Source organism: Oncorhynchus tshawytscha, linkage group LG31 (genome assembly GCF_018296145.1).
Source record: "Oncorhynchus tshawytscha isolate Ot180627B linkage group LG31, Otsh_v2.0, whole genome shotgun sequence".
Taxonomy (NCBI): Eukaryota; Metazoa; Chordata; class Actinopteri; order Salmoniformes; family Salmonidae; genus Oncorhynchus; species Oncorhynchus tshawytscha.
In genome coordinates this window covers 21,768,232-21,783,141 of record NC_056459.1, presented here as the reverse complement: position 1 = coordinate 21,783,141, position 14,910 = coordinate 21,768,232, and the positions used below count along the sequence as shown (strand labels likewise).

General features: G+C 41.9%; 1 protein-coding gene across 2 annotated transcripts in view; it reads right to left on the bottom strand.

Annotated features, from left to right (window-relative positions):
- ndrg1a (N-myc downstream regulated 1a) overlaps positions 1 to 14,910 on the bottom strand; it is a 29,664-nt gene that overhangs the window by 2,084 nt on the left and 12,670 nt on the right. The window contains exons 2-14 of one of the 2 annotated variants that reach the window (XM_024395379.2): positions 10,296 to 10,370; positions 9,943 to 9,978; positions 7,081 to 7,186; positions 6,605 to 6,725; positions 6,015 to 6,077; positions 5,043 to 5,103; positions 4,547 to 4,633; positions 4,309 to 4,353; positions 4,025 to 4,128; positions 3,544 to 3,606; positions 2,972 to 3,023; positions 830 to 877; positions 228 to 263 (exon numbers count right to left, since the gene is read on the bottom strand). In XM_024395379.2, coding sequence (XP_024251147.1) covers positions 228 to 263; positions 830 to 877; positions 2,972 to 3,023; positions 3,544 to 3,606; positions 4,025 to 4,128; positions 4,309 to 4,353; positions 4,547 to 4,633; positions 5,043 to 5,103; positions 6,015 to 6,077; positions 6,605 to 6,725; positions 7,081 to 7,186; positions 9,943 to 9,978; positions 10,296 to 10,352 — 879 coding nt within the window. In that variant the 5' untranslated portion in view covers positions 10,353 to 10,370. Of the gene's footprint in view, positions 1 to 227; positions 264 to 829; positions 878 to 2,971; positions 3,024 to 3,543; positions 3,607 to 4,024; positions 4,129 to 4,308; positions 4,354 to 4,546; positions 4,634 to 5,042; positions 5,104 to 6,014; positions 6,078 to 6,604; positions 6,726 to 7,080; positions 7,187 to 7,988; positions 8,157 to 9,942; positions 9,979 to 10,295; positions 10,371 to 14,910 lie in introns of those variants that run through there. The other variant, XM_024395380.2, reaches the window with a different exon arrangement.

Here is a 14,910-nt window from a genome sequence, read left to right as displayed (position 1 = left end):
AGATTCATGTCCTATCCTACAAACTGTGATAATGAGAGGCATATGTATGACAGCTGTTGTAGCAGCAGGTGCTGAGCTGGGTATTAGCTCTCCAGACTGACGTATGTGTCTCATTGCTACTGTCACTAATGCTCTTAAGTCAAGCTGCCGTTGTATTACCCCCTAATGATTATCCCTTTGCCACCCCACCTCACCTGCGTGAACATGTTAACAAATTAGAAACGCACCTGGTCAACCATGGGCAGGCCTCCGCAATCCGCCATCTGGAAAAAATAAACACGTCATTCAAGAGGGCAGAGTTAAGGTATCAGGTCAGCAGCGGTACGACATTAGTCACCCCCCATTACACAAAACAACCTCCCATCTAACACTTCCTCAATGTGAAACAAGTGTTTTCCATCAGCCTCTGGACAGTTAACAGTTTAGCGTCTGTAAAACGTGCCCATTTCAGAGCTTTACAGAACGCATTAGGTCACAGCCAGGGGCGTGCACATCATAGGTAGGCCAGACAGGAAGGATTGTGACCTGGGTCATGTTTATCAGGAACCAAACAGAGGTAAACAAACTCAAACAAGGAGGGCACAATCTGGACTTGGTCCAATAAGAAACTCAAATTTTCCATTGCAAAACGTTTTCCATTACGTGCCTAATGAACAGACCCTGGAGGCTGGGTACAGCAGCATAGCCTCGACCTGCGGTCTCAGGGGTTCAAGGCAGCGCTAGTAAATCAGTCACCAGGTAGTTGCTGAGCTCCTGGAAGCTCATTAGACTGCCTAGCCAATATTATGACCTATTATTAGCAGGAGGTAGATTGTAGGGGGCCACTCACCTTGAGCAGTGTGGTCTTTGTCGGGTCCAGCTTAGTATTGCACTCTACCTGTAGATGCACAGTACAGAGTCTAATTGAGGGACTAAATATTTACCCTAGTAGAGAAATAAATAGGTAACTGGGGGAGTAATATTTTATTGCTAGAATAGCTTTTGTGGTGTATGATTTCTTTCCCTTTTTTGTCCCATGTTTAAATCCTAAAAGTTTTAACCTTTGATAATATCTTGTTGGGTAGGTCAGGGCTCTCCAACCCTGTTACAGGAGGGCTACCCTCCAGTAGGTTCTCACTCCAACCCCAGTTTTAACTAACCTGATTCAGGCTAGGTGCACTTGATTAGGGTTGGAGCGAAAACCTACAGGGCGGTAGCCCTCCTGGAACAGGGATGGAGAGCCGTGACTTACAGTACCTTGCGAAAGTATTCGGCCCCCTTGAACTTTGCGACCTTTTGCCACATTTCAGGCTTCAAACATAAAGATATAAAACTGTATTTTTTGTGAAGAATCAACAACAAGTGGGACACAATCATGAAGTGGAACGACATTTATTGGATATTTCCAACTTTTTTAACAAATCAAAAACTGAAAGATTGGGCGTGCAAAATTATTCAGCCCCTTTACTTTCAGGGCAGCAAACTCTCCAGAAGTTCAGTGAGGATCTCTGAATGATCCAATGTTGACCTAAATGACTAATGATGATAAATACAATCCACCTGTGTGTAATCAAGTCTCCGTATAAATGCACCTGCACTGTGATAGTCTCAGAGGTCCGTTAAAAGCGCAGAGAACATCATGAAGAACAAGGAACACACCAGGCAGGTCCGAGATACTGTTGTGAAGAAGTTTAAAGCCGGATTTGGATACAAAAGATTTCCCAAGCTTTAAACATCCCAAGGAGCACTGTGCAAGCGATAATATTAAATGGAAGGAGTATCAGACCACTGCAAATCTACCAAGACCTGGCCGTCCCTCTAAACTTTCAGCTCATACAAGGAGAAGACTGATCAGAGATGCAGCCAAGAGGCCCATGATCACTCTGGATGAACTGCAGAGATCTACAGCTGAGGTGGGAGACTCTGTCCATAGGACAACAATCAGTCGTATATTGCACAAATCTGGCCTTTATGGAAGAGTGGCAAGAAGAAAGCCCTTTCTTAAAGATATCCATAAAAATTGTCGTTTAAAGTTTGCCACAAGCCACCTGGGAGACACACCAAACATGTGGAAGAAGGTGCTCTGGTCAGATGAAACCAAAATTGAATTTTTGGCAACAATGCAAAATGTTATGTTTGGCATAAAAGCAACACAGCTCATCACCCTGAACACACCATCCCCACTGTAAAACATGGTGGTGGCAGCATCATGGTTTGGGCCTGCTTTTCTTCAGCAGGGACAGGGAAGATGGTTAAAATTGATGGGAAGATGGATGGAGCCAAATACAGGACCATTCTGGAAGAATGGTCAGAACCTGATGGAGTCTGCAAAAGACCTGAGACTGGGACGGAGATTTGTCTTCCAACAAGACAATGATCCAAAACATAAAGCAAAATCTACAATGGAATGGTTCAAAAATAAACATATCCAGGTGTTAGAATGGCCAAGTCAAAGTCCAGACTTGAATCCAATCGAGAATCTGTGGAAAGAACTGAAAACTGCTGTTCACAAATGCTCTCCATCCAACCTCACTGAGCTCGAGCTGTTTTGCAAGGAGGAATGGGAAAAAATTCAGTCTCTCAATGTGCAAAACTGATAGAGACATACCCCAAGCGACTTACAGCTGTAATCGCAGCAAAAGGTGGCGCTACAAAGTATTAACTTAAGGGGGCTGAATAATTTTGCACGCCCAATTTTTCAGTTTTTGATTTGTTAAAAAAGTTTGAAATATCCAATAAATGTTGTTCCACTTTATGATTGTGTCCCACTTGTTGTTGATTCTTCACAAAAAAATACAGTTTTATATCTTTATGTTTGAAGCCTGAAATGTGGCAAAAGGTCGCAAAGTTCAAGGGGGCCGAATACTTTCGCAAGGCACTGTAGATGAAAGGACAACACATGTTCTGAGGAACCTAGGGACTAAAGACCAGAGGTATTACTGTTAATGATTTGTTTATGGCCGTTAGGATTACAGTGTGTATTTGGACTTACCACAGCATCAACAGCCGGAGAGCTGTCTCCTACCACCAACAGAGAAGGACACCTGAGAGCAAAACATTTTTTATTGCTATTTTAATACGCAAGCCTTATTTGATTTAATAGAAGTTTGGTAATGCTTAGGTTGTGACGACTGTACTGATATAAGTGTGATGCACGTGACATCCCGACGGTCTATGCATATTCATGAGGCTAGCATAGCATCTCACTCTCCATTGAATACAGGCTATTGATGTCAACACCCATCATCGAATATTCAAGAAAGTATTCAAATAACGAGATGTATCCACCAATCCAAAGAGAGGAACAGGAAGGAGCTTGACAGCCCGCCGTTCTGCTCTTTGGTCAACGAATCCCATTGTTAGGGCGGAGACTAGCATCTTGTCATTATATCCATCTGTGGTTATAGTACCACAGAGATAGGAGTTTTTCCCGGACCGAGTAACCACCAGATCAGGCTATAACTAGGGCCCAGAGTTTCTAGGTCAGGGAAAACTCATGGCTCTAGCAATATGCCATGTGGGATGATTGAGGTATGCCAAAAAGTCTGAAGGATTGGAACTCACTTCAGGGTTCTGACGGAGACTTTCCCACCAGGAATGGGCCTCTCAATCTCCAGATCCCGCCGGCTGAAAGGGAAAAGGGTGGGATATCAGTGAGGCCCAAACTGAACATACTGACATTTTACAAATATAATATTACATATATATGTTTATCTATTATAGATATGTAATAACATATATTGAAATATTAGAAATACATAGATAAGATACAGTATATTTCTACAATGAATATACAGGCGTCCTCTGTAAAATGTGATTATGTATATTAAATATATACATATTTATGTGGGGTCAAAGGATGTTCATGGTAATCTGTGTTATTCTCCGCAGTGAGGAGTCTAGTGTATTTACATGTTGTAAAACTTGATTAAAAGGGATACTTTGGGATTTTGGCAATGAAGCCCTTTATCTACTTCCCCATAGTCGGATGAACTCATGGATAGCATTTTTATGATTATTCTCTGCAGGAGCCCAGTGTATTTACCTGTTGTACGCTTTGACAAAGTGGTGCAGGTTGTACTGGTTCATGTCGTTCATGATGTGATGGCGGTAGGTGGCGATAAGGTCATGGTTGTTGGATATTTCCTCCTACAGAGACAGAAATAAACACCTACTCAGACTCTGTGACCTAGTGACAGTACTCCAACATGTAAGCCTGCCACGAACTGTCCTATATCCATGTAGCCCATAATTGGAATAGATTCAATGGGATTATGCTGACGTGATTTGCAGTTTCAATCACTGTCTATTTTGGTGCCCACTGCTCACCTTTCCGAAGAGATGGCCGATGAGCATTTCGGGCAAAGCAGTGACCTGAAAAGAGATTGAAAAGATGATTTGTATATTTTTTTCCATGGGTCAAATAGCAATCATATACATAGCTACGTTAATACTGTATAAACAAGCTACGTGACAATGTTGACAATCTAAAAAGGGCTTTATAAATCATTAAAGTTGATGGATTGTTGTGGATCTGTGGTTGTGTGGAGATGGTTCTGTATAGTACCTTGTTTGCAGCCCAGTCCATCCACCCCTCAGCACAATGGTTGATGTTAACCAGAACCAGGCCTTCCACCAATGCTGGGTAGTCTAGCTAAAAACAGAAACAAACATTTGGTCAATGACTTCATAATGGTGAAACTATACAAACAGTGCTTATTGAAACCTCATAGGGGTCCATTTCATTCACTATACTCATTGAAACATCAACGTTTCGTCAGTTAGGAGTTAAAACATTCGTATCCCTCCATCATCTGAGTTTCAGCATATTGAGACGGAGTCCCTACAGGGCCGGGTGTTTTGGTACGGAGCCAGTCTACAACATTTCCAGACTCTCAGCAGCAGGCTGAAGCAATAAACAGGACTGTACACCCAAAATCAGCACAGCATCACTGGGAACATTAATCTACTATAACTTCTAATCCCAGTTTGATTAAAACTCTTCATAATGAACCAAATTGAAGAGTAATTGAAAGGGGAAGGGAGGAGGGCGTCAAACTCACAGCGAATCTCGCCAGGATGTAGGCTCCAGCTCCGACGGCTATTCCAATGATGCTTTTCAGGCTGTGGTTAACAAACAGAATATCATCAGAATATTTTGAGCCAATGGATGAGGGTCTAAGGCATCATAGTCTTTATTCATAAAGCATCTCAAAATAGGAGTTCTCTTCATTATGATCTAGAAGGCAAAACAGCACTTCTAATCTGAGACACTATGAAAATAGATCCTGAACGGTAAGTAGCATGACATGCTGACCACACCGCTCGTGTCGCGTGTGCAAGCGTTGCAAAAATAAATTGACACATACATGTTATTCAATCATTGCACACACACTGCTCACGCGCGTCAGCGAGCGTCTGTGTAGCCAAGCACTAAAATAGAACTTGGTTCTACTTGTGAACCTTGACGCACTGCAAGTCCTGCCTCTCCCATCTCCTCATTGGTTTTTAGGAGCATATACCCACGTGGGTGAATGAAAGATGAACTGAGGTCCACACCCTTGTCAGTTGTGGTAATGCACCTTAAAGTTGGTTGCCAACCACCATATAAAGTCCGAAGAAGAAGCCTGAAGGAGGGGAGATTACTAGAAACGAACTCGGTTTACCCTTTTATGTGTGGATTAATTCTCGGATTAGAGGACCTTGTGCATTTCAGGTCAAATAACAACCCAATGATTATATCCCAGGACAAATTAGCTAGTAACAGCAAGCTAGCTAGCTAAATTGCCATAAATGTTTAATGCTTTTCAACCTGTCCCCAAACTAATATAGTTGGTTCAGAGTTCATTTTGATATTTCAAGCTACGTGTCCTGATCGCATCTGGCGTGGGTGGACAAAAGCAACATGCGCATGAGCGGTCTGGTCAGCATTTGAGCCCTATGGACTGGGGTTCAAATGTATAAGGAGAAATATATTTCATAATGAAAATATTGGATCAATTTCTAAATCTTATAAAGTCCTTGTTTGGACTTACCCAAAATGCTTGAGGACCAGGGGGAGGGACTCAGACAGCTGATCCATGGAGGGGTACTCGTACCTGGAGACAAAACAACAACCGTCAGGGTTAAAGTACTTCCATTATCAACACTTTACAATGCTTCTTATCACTGCCCTCCATATCTCTATTCCATCAACAGTCAACTGCTTTCTCATATCCTTTCTTTACTTTGATCATCTCTCCTATTCAGATCAATGGGGATCTGGACTCAAGATGCAGACGATCATAAAAACGAAGCACCAGAGCAATCAGGTAAAAAACTATATTCACCTAACATGCAAATGATTTATCAAGAGAGCTGTGTAAATGGGCCACAACAGATCTAGATGCTACAGTACAGAGGTCAAAGGGTGACAGACGAACAAGCTGGCCTACATTTGGTGCAAAGGTGGTGAGGTCTAGGGTGGTCAAGTGGTCTAAGTCACTGCCTCCAGAACTCATACCGCTGCAGTATGGGTTTGAATACGGCCCAGTGCCATTTCAACCCACTCTCCTCCTCCTTTCCTTTTTACATCTGTCCTATCCAATCAACAACAAATAAGATAAGGCTAGGCGACTGGGCTCACCCAGTAGAGAAAGTGTTGGCCCCCTCGTGCTGTCCAGGGGCATCGACGTGGCACACAGCAAAGTGCTGCATGATCTCCTGCATGTCCTCATGCTGGAACATGGAGTCAAAGCACGTCTTGTCTGAAACATGGAGATCCGGTACAGGATGTTAGTGATGAGGCTGGATCTCACATGATTTGTGGATGTCAAATGTCTATCACGGTGGCCATGGTGTGCTTCTTCTCAACTTTCAAATGTATCTATTTATTTAAATGTTCATCTTTATTCAGCCAGGTAAGTCATTGAGAATCAATTATCTTTTACAAATGAAGTAAATTCACTTTTCATGATGTTGACTAGCCGTTATAGTCAACGAATAGACGTTCTCATTCTTAAACGTAACAATACCAAAGTGCATGGGGATATTAGTCTTACATTGAGGGGTGACATCAAATCCATTAACTAGGATGGGATGAATGAAGCAAATGGGGCTTACGGTTCAGTCCAATGTCATGGAAGGTGAGGATGACGGGCCGGTCTCCTTTGGGTATCCCCTTCATGGTGCAGTGGATCCTTCCATGGGGAGTCTCTACATCGTGCTCCTAAAGATGGAATAAACCACGGTTAGCAAATAGGGGTACCACAGCACTATATTAAATATTCAAACATAACAACAAAAAATTGCCCTTCAGAATCACTTGTTTTTAACTTGGGCTGCATGTATTTTCTCCATCACAACACATTGCAATCAGAATACATCCAAACAGACTTAAAGTTCGCTCTGAATAAGGGGCATCAGGTAGCCTAGTGGGGCAGCAAGTAGCCTAGTGGTTAGAGCGTTGGGCCAGTAATCGAAAGGTTTCTGGATCAAATCCCTGAGCTGACAAGGTAAAAATCTGTTAGTCTTTCCCCTGAACAAGGCAGTTAACCCACTGTTCTCCGTTAGGCTGTCATTATAAATAAGAATTTGTTCTCAACTGACTTGCCTAGTTAAATAATAAAAACATGATCAATTACCAAAATGTGAAGGCTTCATCAGAAAGTTCCATTGAAAACAAATGTATCCAACTTTCAGTGAAACAAAATGTAAAGGCTCATGCAAAGCAGTTAGCCTTTCTGCATTCAGTATCTTCAGTACGTTCTGTTTCTCAACGAGTCATCAACCAGAGCATCTGGCAATAATGTTTTAACAATGACCAACAATAGGATTCAATTCCACATGATTTCTGACTGATGCGTATTACTTCCAAAGAACTTTCAGTCCACCATGTTTTTCACAATCACATTGTTTATTTCAATCCCACAATAGTACAGAAGAAAAGATAAAGGTAAACAAGCACAAGACGGCCTATCAAAGCACACCATCAACTACTCCATAACAGTCAGAGATCCATCAGTACTTACAGAGGTTTCAATCTCAGCAACAACACTCTCCATGTCCGAATCCCCCTCAAGAACCATGTTTCCTAGTGGCTTTTGGTCACCTGTACTGAGTAGTAAACGGAGGTAGTGCTCTGAGCTATAGATCCAATTGAAGGTAAGCTTCGTTAAAGGTCTTTATGAGGGGACTTGTCTGAGGGTTGTGTTTTATACCCCTGGTACTTACTACTCTGCATAAGCCCTGGCCTCCCATGGTGCTTTGCAAGGTGGTCAAAACAAGATAATTCTAGCTGAAGAGATCCCTAAATTGGATCAGCACAATGTCCGAAAGTGGGACAGCATGGGATATTTAATGAGGACTAGTGCAAAGTGAAGAGTAAGCAAGCCATCAGATCAGAGGGAATACAGTATAAAAGAGCAATGAATAACTTAACCCAGTTGCCAAAATATCCTCATTTGATGACATATCAGGCAGTCAAGAAAGAGAAAAATAAAGACTTTTTTTGTAATAGCACTGGCATAATCACATCTGAAGCCTTTATGGTGTTTTAAGTCATTCTGTTAGGTATGTCTGTGTGGCAATGTTTCAATAGATTGAAAACTAACTCAGTATCGTTATGAGATACCGTACAAATACATTGTTTCATATCTCAATGTTATCAGTGTGGGGAGATTATCTTTAGTCTACTATTCCAAAGATAAGATAGACTATTGGCTCCTAGGTGCAATTTTGTTTGCGGCACGTTCAATTTCATAGGCCTAGCCTACTGATACTGCAAGTAAGGGTGGTTACCAATAAAATAATATTGCCACTGGAGTAGGGGAGGAATCCTGACATCATAAACCCCATACACTGACCAAAACAACTCTTACAAGGAAGGTAGTTAGGTCCAGGTTAAGACCCTGAGGAGTTCTGTCCCAAATGGCAACCTATCCCCTACATAGTGCACACATTTTTACCGAATGAATTTGGGCTCTGGTCAAAAGTAGTACACTGCGTAGGGAATATGTTGCCATTTGGGACGCAATAAGAGTCAACGATGTAGTCAAATCCAGTTCAACCAAGGCTTCCCTCCAGGTTCACATAACCTATGTACATGACCTGAGGTAAACATCTGACGGCAGTGTCGTCTAGGTAACCACGGCTTATTTGGTGGCAGTTTGATATAGACACATGCTGAGCTAATCTCATTGAGCTAGCTAGAGGAGGGGGGAGAGGAGAAAGGAGGAGGGATACATGTGTAACTTGTGTGCTTGAGCTTAAGGGGGAGGGGAGGCAGCCTGGGAACGGGACAGGTGGCTGAGGTGTCCCTCCTCTACCTACGTCAGTAGGGCTCTAAGACACAAAGCGATATTAAACGCTTGCCCTGGAAACCTGAGTTGACTAATCCCAGCAGGCGTGAGGGTCGGTTTGCACGAGATGGTTAGCTGCAGGCAAAATCCCTCTGCCACCTCTGAAACTTCTCAGGTCGACATGCAGTATAATCAGTTTCAGGATATTGGTATGTGGTAGGATGTTTATAATGTACTTTGACAAGTTAAGAATGAAAGCATTGATTGTTAGGTAGTGGGTTCCCAGTGGTGCAGTCCACGGTCCTGGATGTATGTCGTTGGTAAGCAGTAGGTATGCTGCTGGCTGTATGTCAAGTCAACATACACATTCATACTACAGTGTGCTCAAAATTAAAATATACTTTTCCCTCTTTAGATTACACAAAGGGCTACAGATAAAACATTAGTGCAGTAGTCATCTAACGTCATCTGTCAGTATCAAAGAGACCTAAATGTATGCAAAACTTCCACTAGAAACACCTAAGTACTGCAAGATGATTCATCAATAATTTTCCTTTCACATCACTGAAATATCCCAACCTAATCCATGTGGACATTAATCTGACTACTCTACACTGAAACCTGTGGATTATGTCAACATTTGTAGATTTTGATGGATATCTACATGTGCACCATAGGGACATACCTTTATCACAAGTTGCGCAACAGCTGCTCTCAACCCCTAGAAATGACAGAGACAACGGTTATAGAGAGTGAAGTTTTGCCAATAAGATATGATGAAATAGAGAATATAAGTAATTGTCCTATGGGCTGCATTGTGTTTTAAATATGAAGAAAGGTATCCATAATGGACCAGTATCACGATATAGTAAAAACATTTCAGACTTTTCCTGACAGCTAAACAGTCAGCATTTATCTATGGAGTTCAGTTGTCATATAACGAAGTTTAAACAACATTTTGCTCAGACAAATAAACCATCGTCTATAGTACATGCAAATCAAATGTATGATCATACAAATGATCATGAGTTTACTTACTGGCAATTCCCTGTCAACAAGCAGGGGTGATTTTGGTAAAACTTGGATGTCATCCATGTCTTTCAGTTGAAGAAGCTGAGAGAGACAGAGAGAGAGAGAGAGAGAGAGGACTGTTAATTTAGATATACGCTGACTGCTTCAACCAGTGGTGGAGCGTTCCTCGGTGTTTGAGAGGAAGTTTCATATAACAAAACACACATACCTTCCTGATCCCTGTACATTTTGTTTTGATATCATGTTATTACATACATTTTTTATTTCACCTTTATTTAACCGGGTAGGCAAGTTGAGAACACCTTTATTTAACCAGGTAGGCAAGTTGAGAACAAGTTCTCATTTACAATTGCGACCTGGCCAAGATAAAGCAAAGCAGTTCGACACATACAACAACACAGAGTTACACATGGAGTAAAACAAACATACAGTCAATAATACAATAGAAAAATAAGTCTATATACAATGTGAGCAAATGAGGTGAGATAAGGGAGGTAAAAGCAAAAAAAAAGGCCATGGTGGCGAAGTAAATACAATATAGCAAGTAAAACACTGGAATGGTAGATTTGTAGTGGAAGAATGTGCAAAGTAGAGAGAGAAATAATGGGGTGCAAAGGAGCAAAATAAATAAATAAATACAGTAGGGGGAGAGGTAGTTGTTTGGGCTAAATTATAGATGGGCTATGTACAGGTGCAGTAATCTGTGAGCTGCTCTGACAGCTGGTGCTTAAAGCTAGTGAGGGAGATAAGTGTTTCCAGTTTCAGAGATTTTTGTAGTTGGTTCCAGTCATTGGCAGCAGAGAACTGGAAGGAGAGGCGGCCAAAGTAGGAATTGGTTTTGGGGGTGACCAGTGAAGTATACCTGTTGGAGCGCGTGCTACATGTGGGTGCTGCTATCGTGACCAGCGAGCTGAGATAAGGGGGGACTTTACCTAGCAGGGTCTTGTAGATGACCTGGAGCCAGTGGGTTTGGCGACGAGTATGAAGCGAGGGCCAGCCAACGAGAGCGTACAGGTCACAGTGGTGGGTAGTATATGGGGCTTTGGTGTCAAAACAGAAGGCACTGTGATAGACTGCATCCAATTTATTGAGTAGGGTATTGGAGGCTATTTTGTAAATGACATCGCCGAACTTAACACCGAGAAAAAAAGACTCTCGTTCAACAGTACATTTGAGTATTTTCTGATATATTCAATATTCAACTACTTGTCTTTTCAAATAAATATCTAAAAACTTACTTCGAAATAACAGAAAAGTTATAAAAAAATATTTTTTTAAATGTATAGTATTTGAACCCAGGTCTGGATCGTATAGGTACCATGCTTTCCTTCCCAACCTTTGTATGATACTTCTACGGATCTAAACATCTCCAAAACAACTTGAAGAAGGGAACTCCTCAAGTGTTTGACAGGTGGTTTCCAGGAGTTGTTTACCAGGAGTTGTTTACCAGGAGTTGTTTGCCAACCTTCCACTGCCATGACCACCTGATTTTTACACAAAGGAATGACAGATGACTAAAACACAAACATCCATGTTGCCCTCTTGTAGGGATTGATGTATGACACTGTTTTAAGACTAGAACACAGCAGTAGACCAGGCCCTAGCTACAGCTACAGTTTTCAAAGCATTTTAAACCAGAATGAACTCAAATGAGAGTCGCTGGCTATTTTGACAGAGGTAGGGAGTGGGCGAAAAATTAAATCAAGCTGCTGTCTAGAGATCATGCTGCTGTGAACCATGATGCTAATTTGGTGGGATTGTGTGGGTTCTGCTGTGCATGCAAATCAAATCAGATGGTAAACAGACAGGGCCTTTGTGTCCAGCAAGGCCAAGGCAGGACAAGCAGTCGAGGCAGGGCGGGCAGGCAGGCGAGGCTGGTAAAGGAGTCAGGCTCTTCCTCCGTGGTGGGCTTACTGGGCTTGGCCAACACACAAGAAGCTACTGACACTGCACAGCTTCCATAGCTCCATTCACACACAAACACAGTACTCTCTCTCTCGCTTCCTGCCTCACACAATATTCCTGTGTCTCACTCTCTCCACTGTACAGCCATAACAATATCCTTTGGATCTGATCTATGTACAGGTTTGAGATGTGCCTCTCCAGGGTAATTTTTAAAGGAAGCGATTAATTTAACACAGAGTTTTGGGTGTCTGGGCAGGCTTCCATCAGAACAGCATCCGGACTCTACGGCTACATCACAAATGGCACGCTATTCGGCCTAGAGCACTACATAGGGAACAGAGTGCAATGTGGGAGGCAGACCATAACAGAAGCCTCTGCCAAGCCTCACAATAGTGCAGAGAGGAAGAGGCGTATCAATCAAAACATTTTTCAGATGTGTTTTTTTAAAGACATGATGCCTTCCAAACCCTTCGTTGGAGAAACTGTTCGCTGTTTCCCACTGAAATTCCAACATTCTATTCAATCCAACCATGTGAGAGAAGTTACACAAACCAACATAATCTGTAAATGTTGATAAAAAACTGTTTTGTATTTATAGCAGCGCAGTTAATCCTACTGTTGTTAAAGAGGCTAGTCGTGATCTTGAAACCCATGATTGTATTTTCAAACCTTCTGTTTTGGTTTCAAACTATAGCCAAGTAAACCAAACACCATTAAACCCAAACCAGTTTCCAGACCTGTAGATAGTCTTGGTGCTGAATAGGCAGTTTGAGACAACTAGGCCAAATGTTGTTTACAAGCTAGGATGCCCTTTTGACTCTCCTAAGCTAATCTTTTACCTGGCAGTATAAAAAAAAAATCCTCTCAGGACATCAGTAATACCTCACGAGTACAGAACATGTTCACTCTTGCTCTCCTTCTCTGCCCCCTCCCTCTCGGTGTCTAAGGAAATTATCACTCTCTTCCTTGCTATATACAGTAGCTTGCGAAAGTATTCACCCCCTTGGCATTTTTCCTATTATGTTGCCTTACAACCTGGAATGAAAATTTGGGGGTGTTTGTATCATTTGACTTGCACAACATGCCCACCACATTGAAGATGCAAAATATTTTCTCTTGTGAAACAAGACAAAAAAAGCCAACTTGAACATGCATAACTATTCACTCCCCCAAAGTCAATACTTGGTAGAGCCACCTTTTGCAGCAATTACAAGCTGCAAGTCTCTTGGGATATGTCTCTATAAGCTTGGCACTGGGATTTTTGCCCATTCTTCAAGGCAAAACTGCTCCAACTCCTTCAAGTTGGATGGGTTCCGCTGGTGTACCACAATCTGCAAGTCATACCAGAGATTCTCAATTGGATTGAGGTCTGGGCTTTGACTAGGCCATTCCAAGACATTTAAATGTTTCCCCTTAAACCACTCGAGTGTTGCTTTAGCAGTATGCTTAGGGTCATTGTCCTGCTGGAAGGTGAACCCCCATCCCCAACCCCCGTCTCAAATCTCTGGAAGACTGAAACAGGATTCCTCAAGAATTTACCTGTATTTAGCACCATCGATCATTTCTTCAATTCTGACCAGTTTCTCAGTCCCTGCCGATGAAAAACATCCCCACAGCATGGTGCCACCACCATGCTTCACTGTGGGGATGGTGTTCTTGAGGTGATGCAAGGTGTTGGGTTTGCACCAGACATGGTGTTTTCCTTGATGGCCAAAAAGCTCAATTTTAGTCTCATCTGACCAGAGTTCCTTCTTCCATATGTTTGGTGAACACCAAACATGTTTGCTTATTTTTTTATTTTAGCAATGGCTTTTTTTCTGGCCACTCTTCTGTAAAGTCCAGCTCTGGAGTGTACAGCTTAGTGGTCCTATGGACAGATACTCCAATCTCCGATGTGGAGCTTTGCAGCTCCTTCAGGGTTATCTTTGTTGCCTTTCTGACTAATGCCTTCCTTGCATGGTCCGTAAGTTTTTTTTTTTCATTTCACTTCACCAATTTGGACTATTTTGTGTACGTCCATTACATGAAATCCAACTAAAAATCCATTTAAATTTCAGGTTTTAATGCAAAAAAATTGGAAAAACGTCAATGGGGGTGAATACTTTTGCAAGGCACTGTATCTACAGTACCAGTCAGACGTTTAGACACACATACTCATTCAAGGATTTTCTTTATTTTGTACAATTTTCTACATTGTAGAATAAAATAGTGAAGATATCAAAACCAGGAAATAACACATGTTGACTCATGTAGTAAGAAAAAGAGTTAAACAAATCAAAATATATTTTATATTTGAGATTCTTCAAAGCAGCCACCCTTTGCCTTGATGACAGCTTTGCACACTCTTGGCATTCTCTCAACCAGATTCATGAGGTAGTCACCTGGAATGCATTTCAATTAACAGGTGTGCCTTGTTAAAAGTTCATTTGTAGAATTTCTTTCCTTCTTAATGTGTTTCAGCCAATCAGTTGTGTTTTGACAATGTAGGGGGGTATACAGAAGATAGCCCTATTTGGTAAAAGACCAAGTCCATATTATGGCAAGAACAGCTTAAATAAGCAAAGGGTGCAGTCGCAAAAACCCTGAAGCGCTATGATGAAACTGTCTCTCATTAGGAGCGCCATAGGAAAGTAAGTTACCTTTGCTGCAGAGGATGTTCATTAGAGTTAACAGCCTCAAATTGCAGCCCTAATAAATGCTTCAGAGTTCAAGTAAC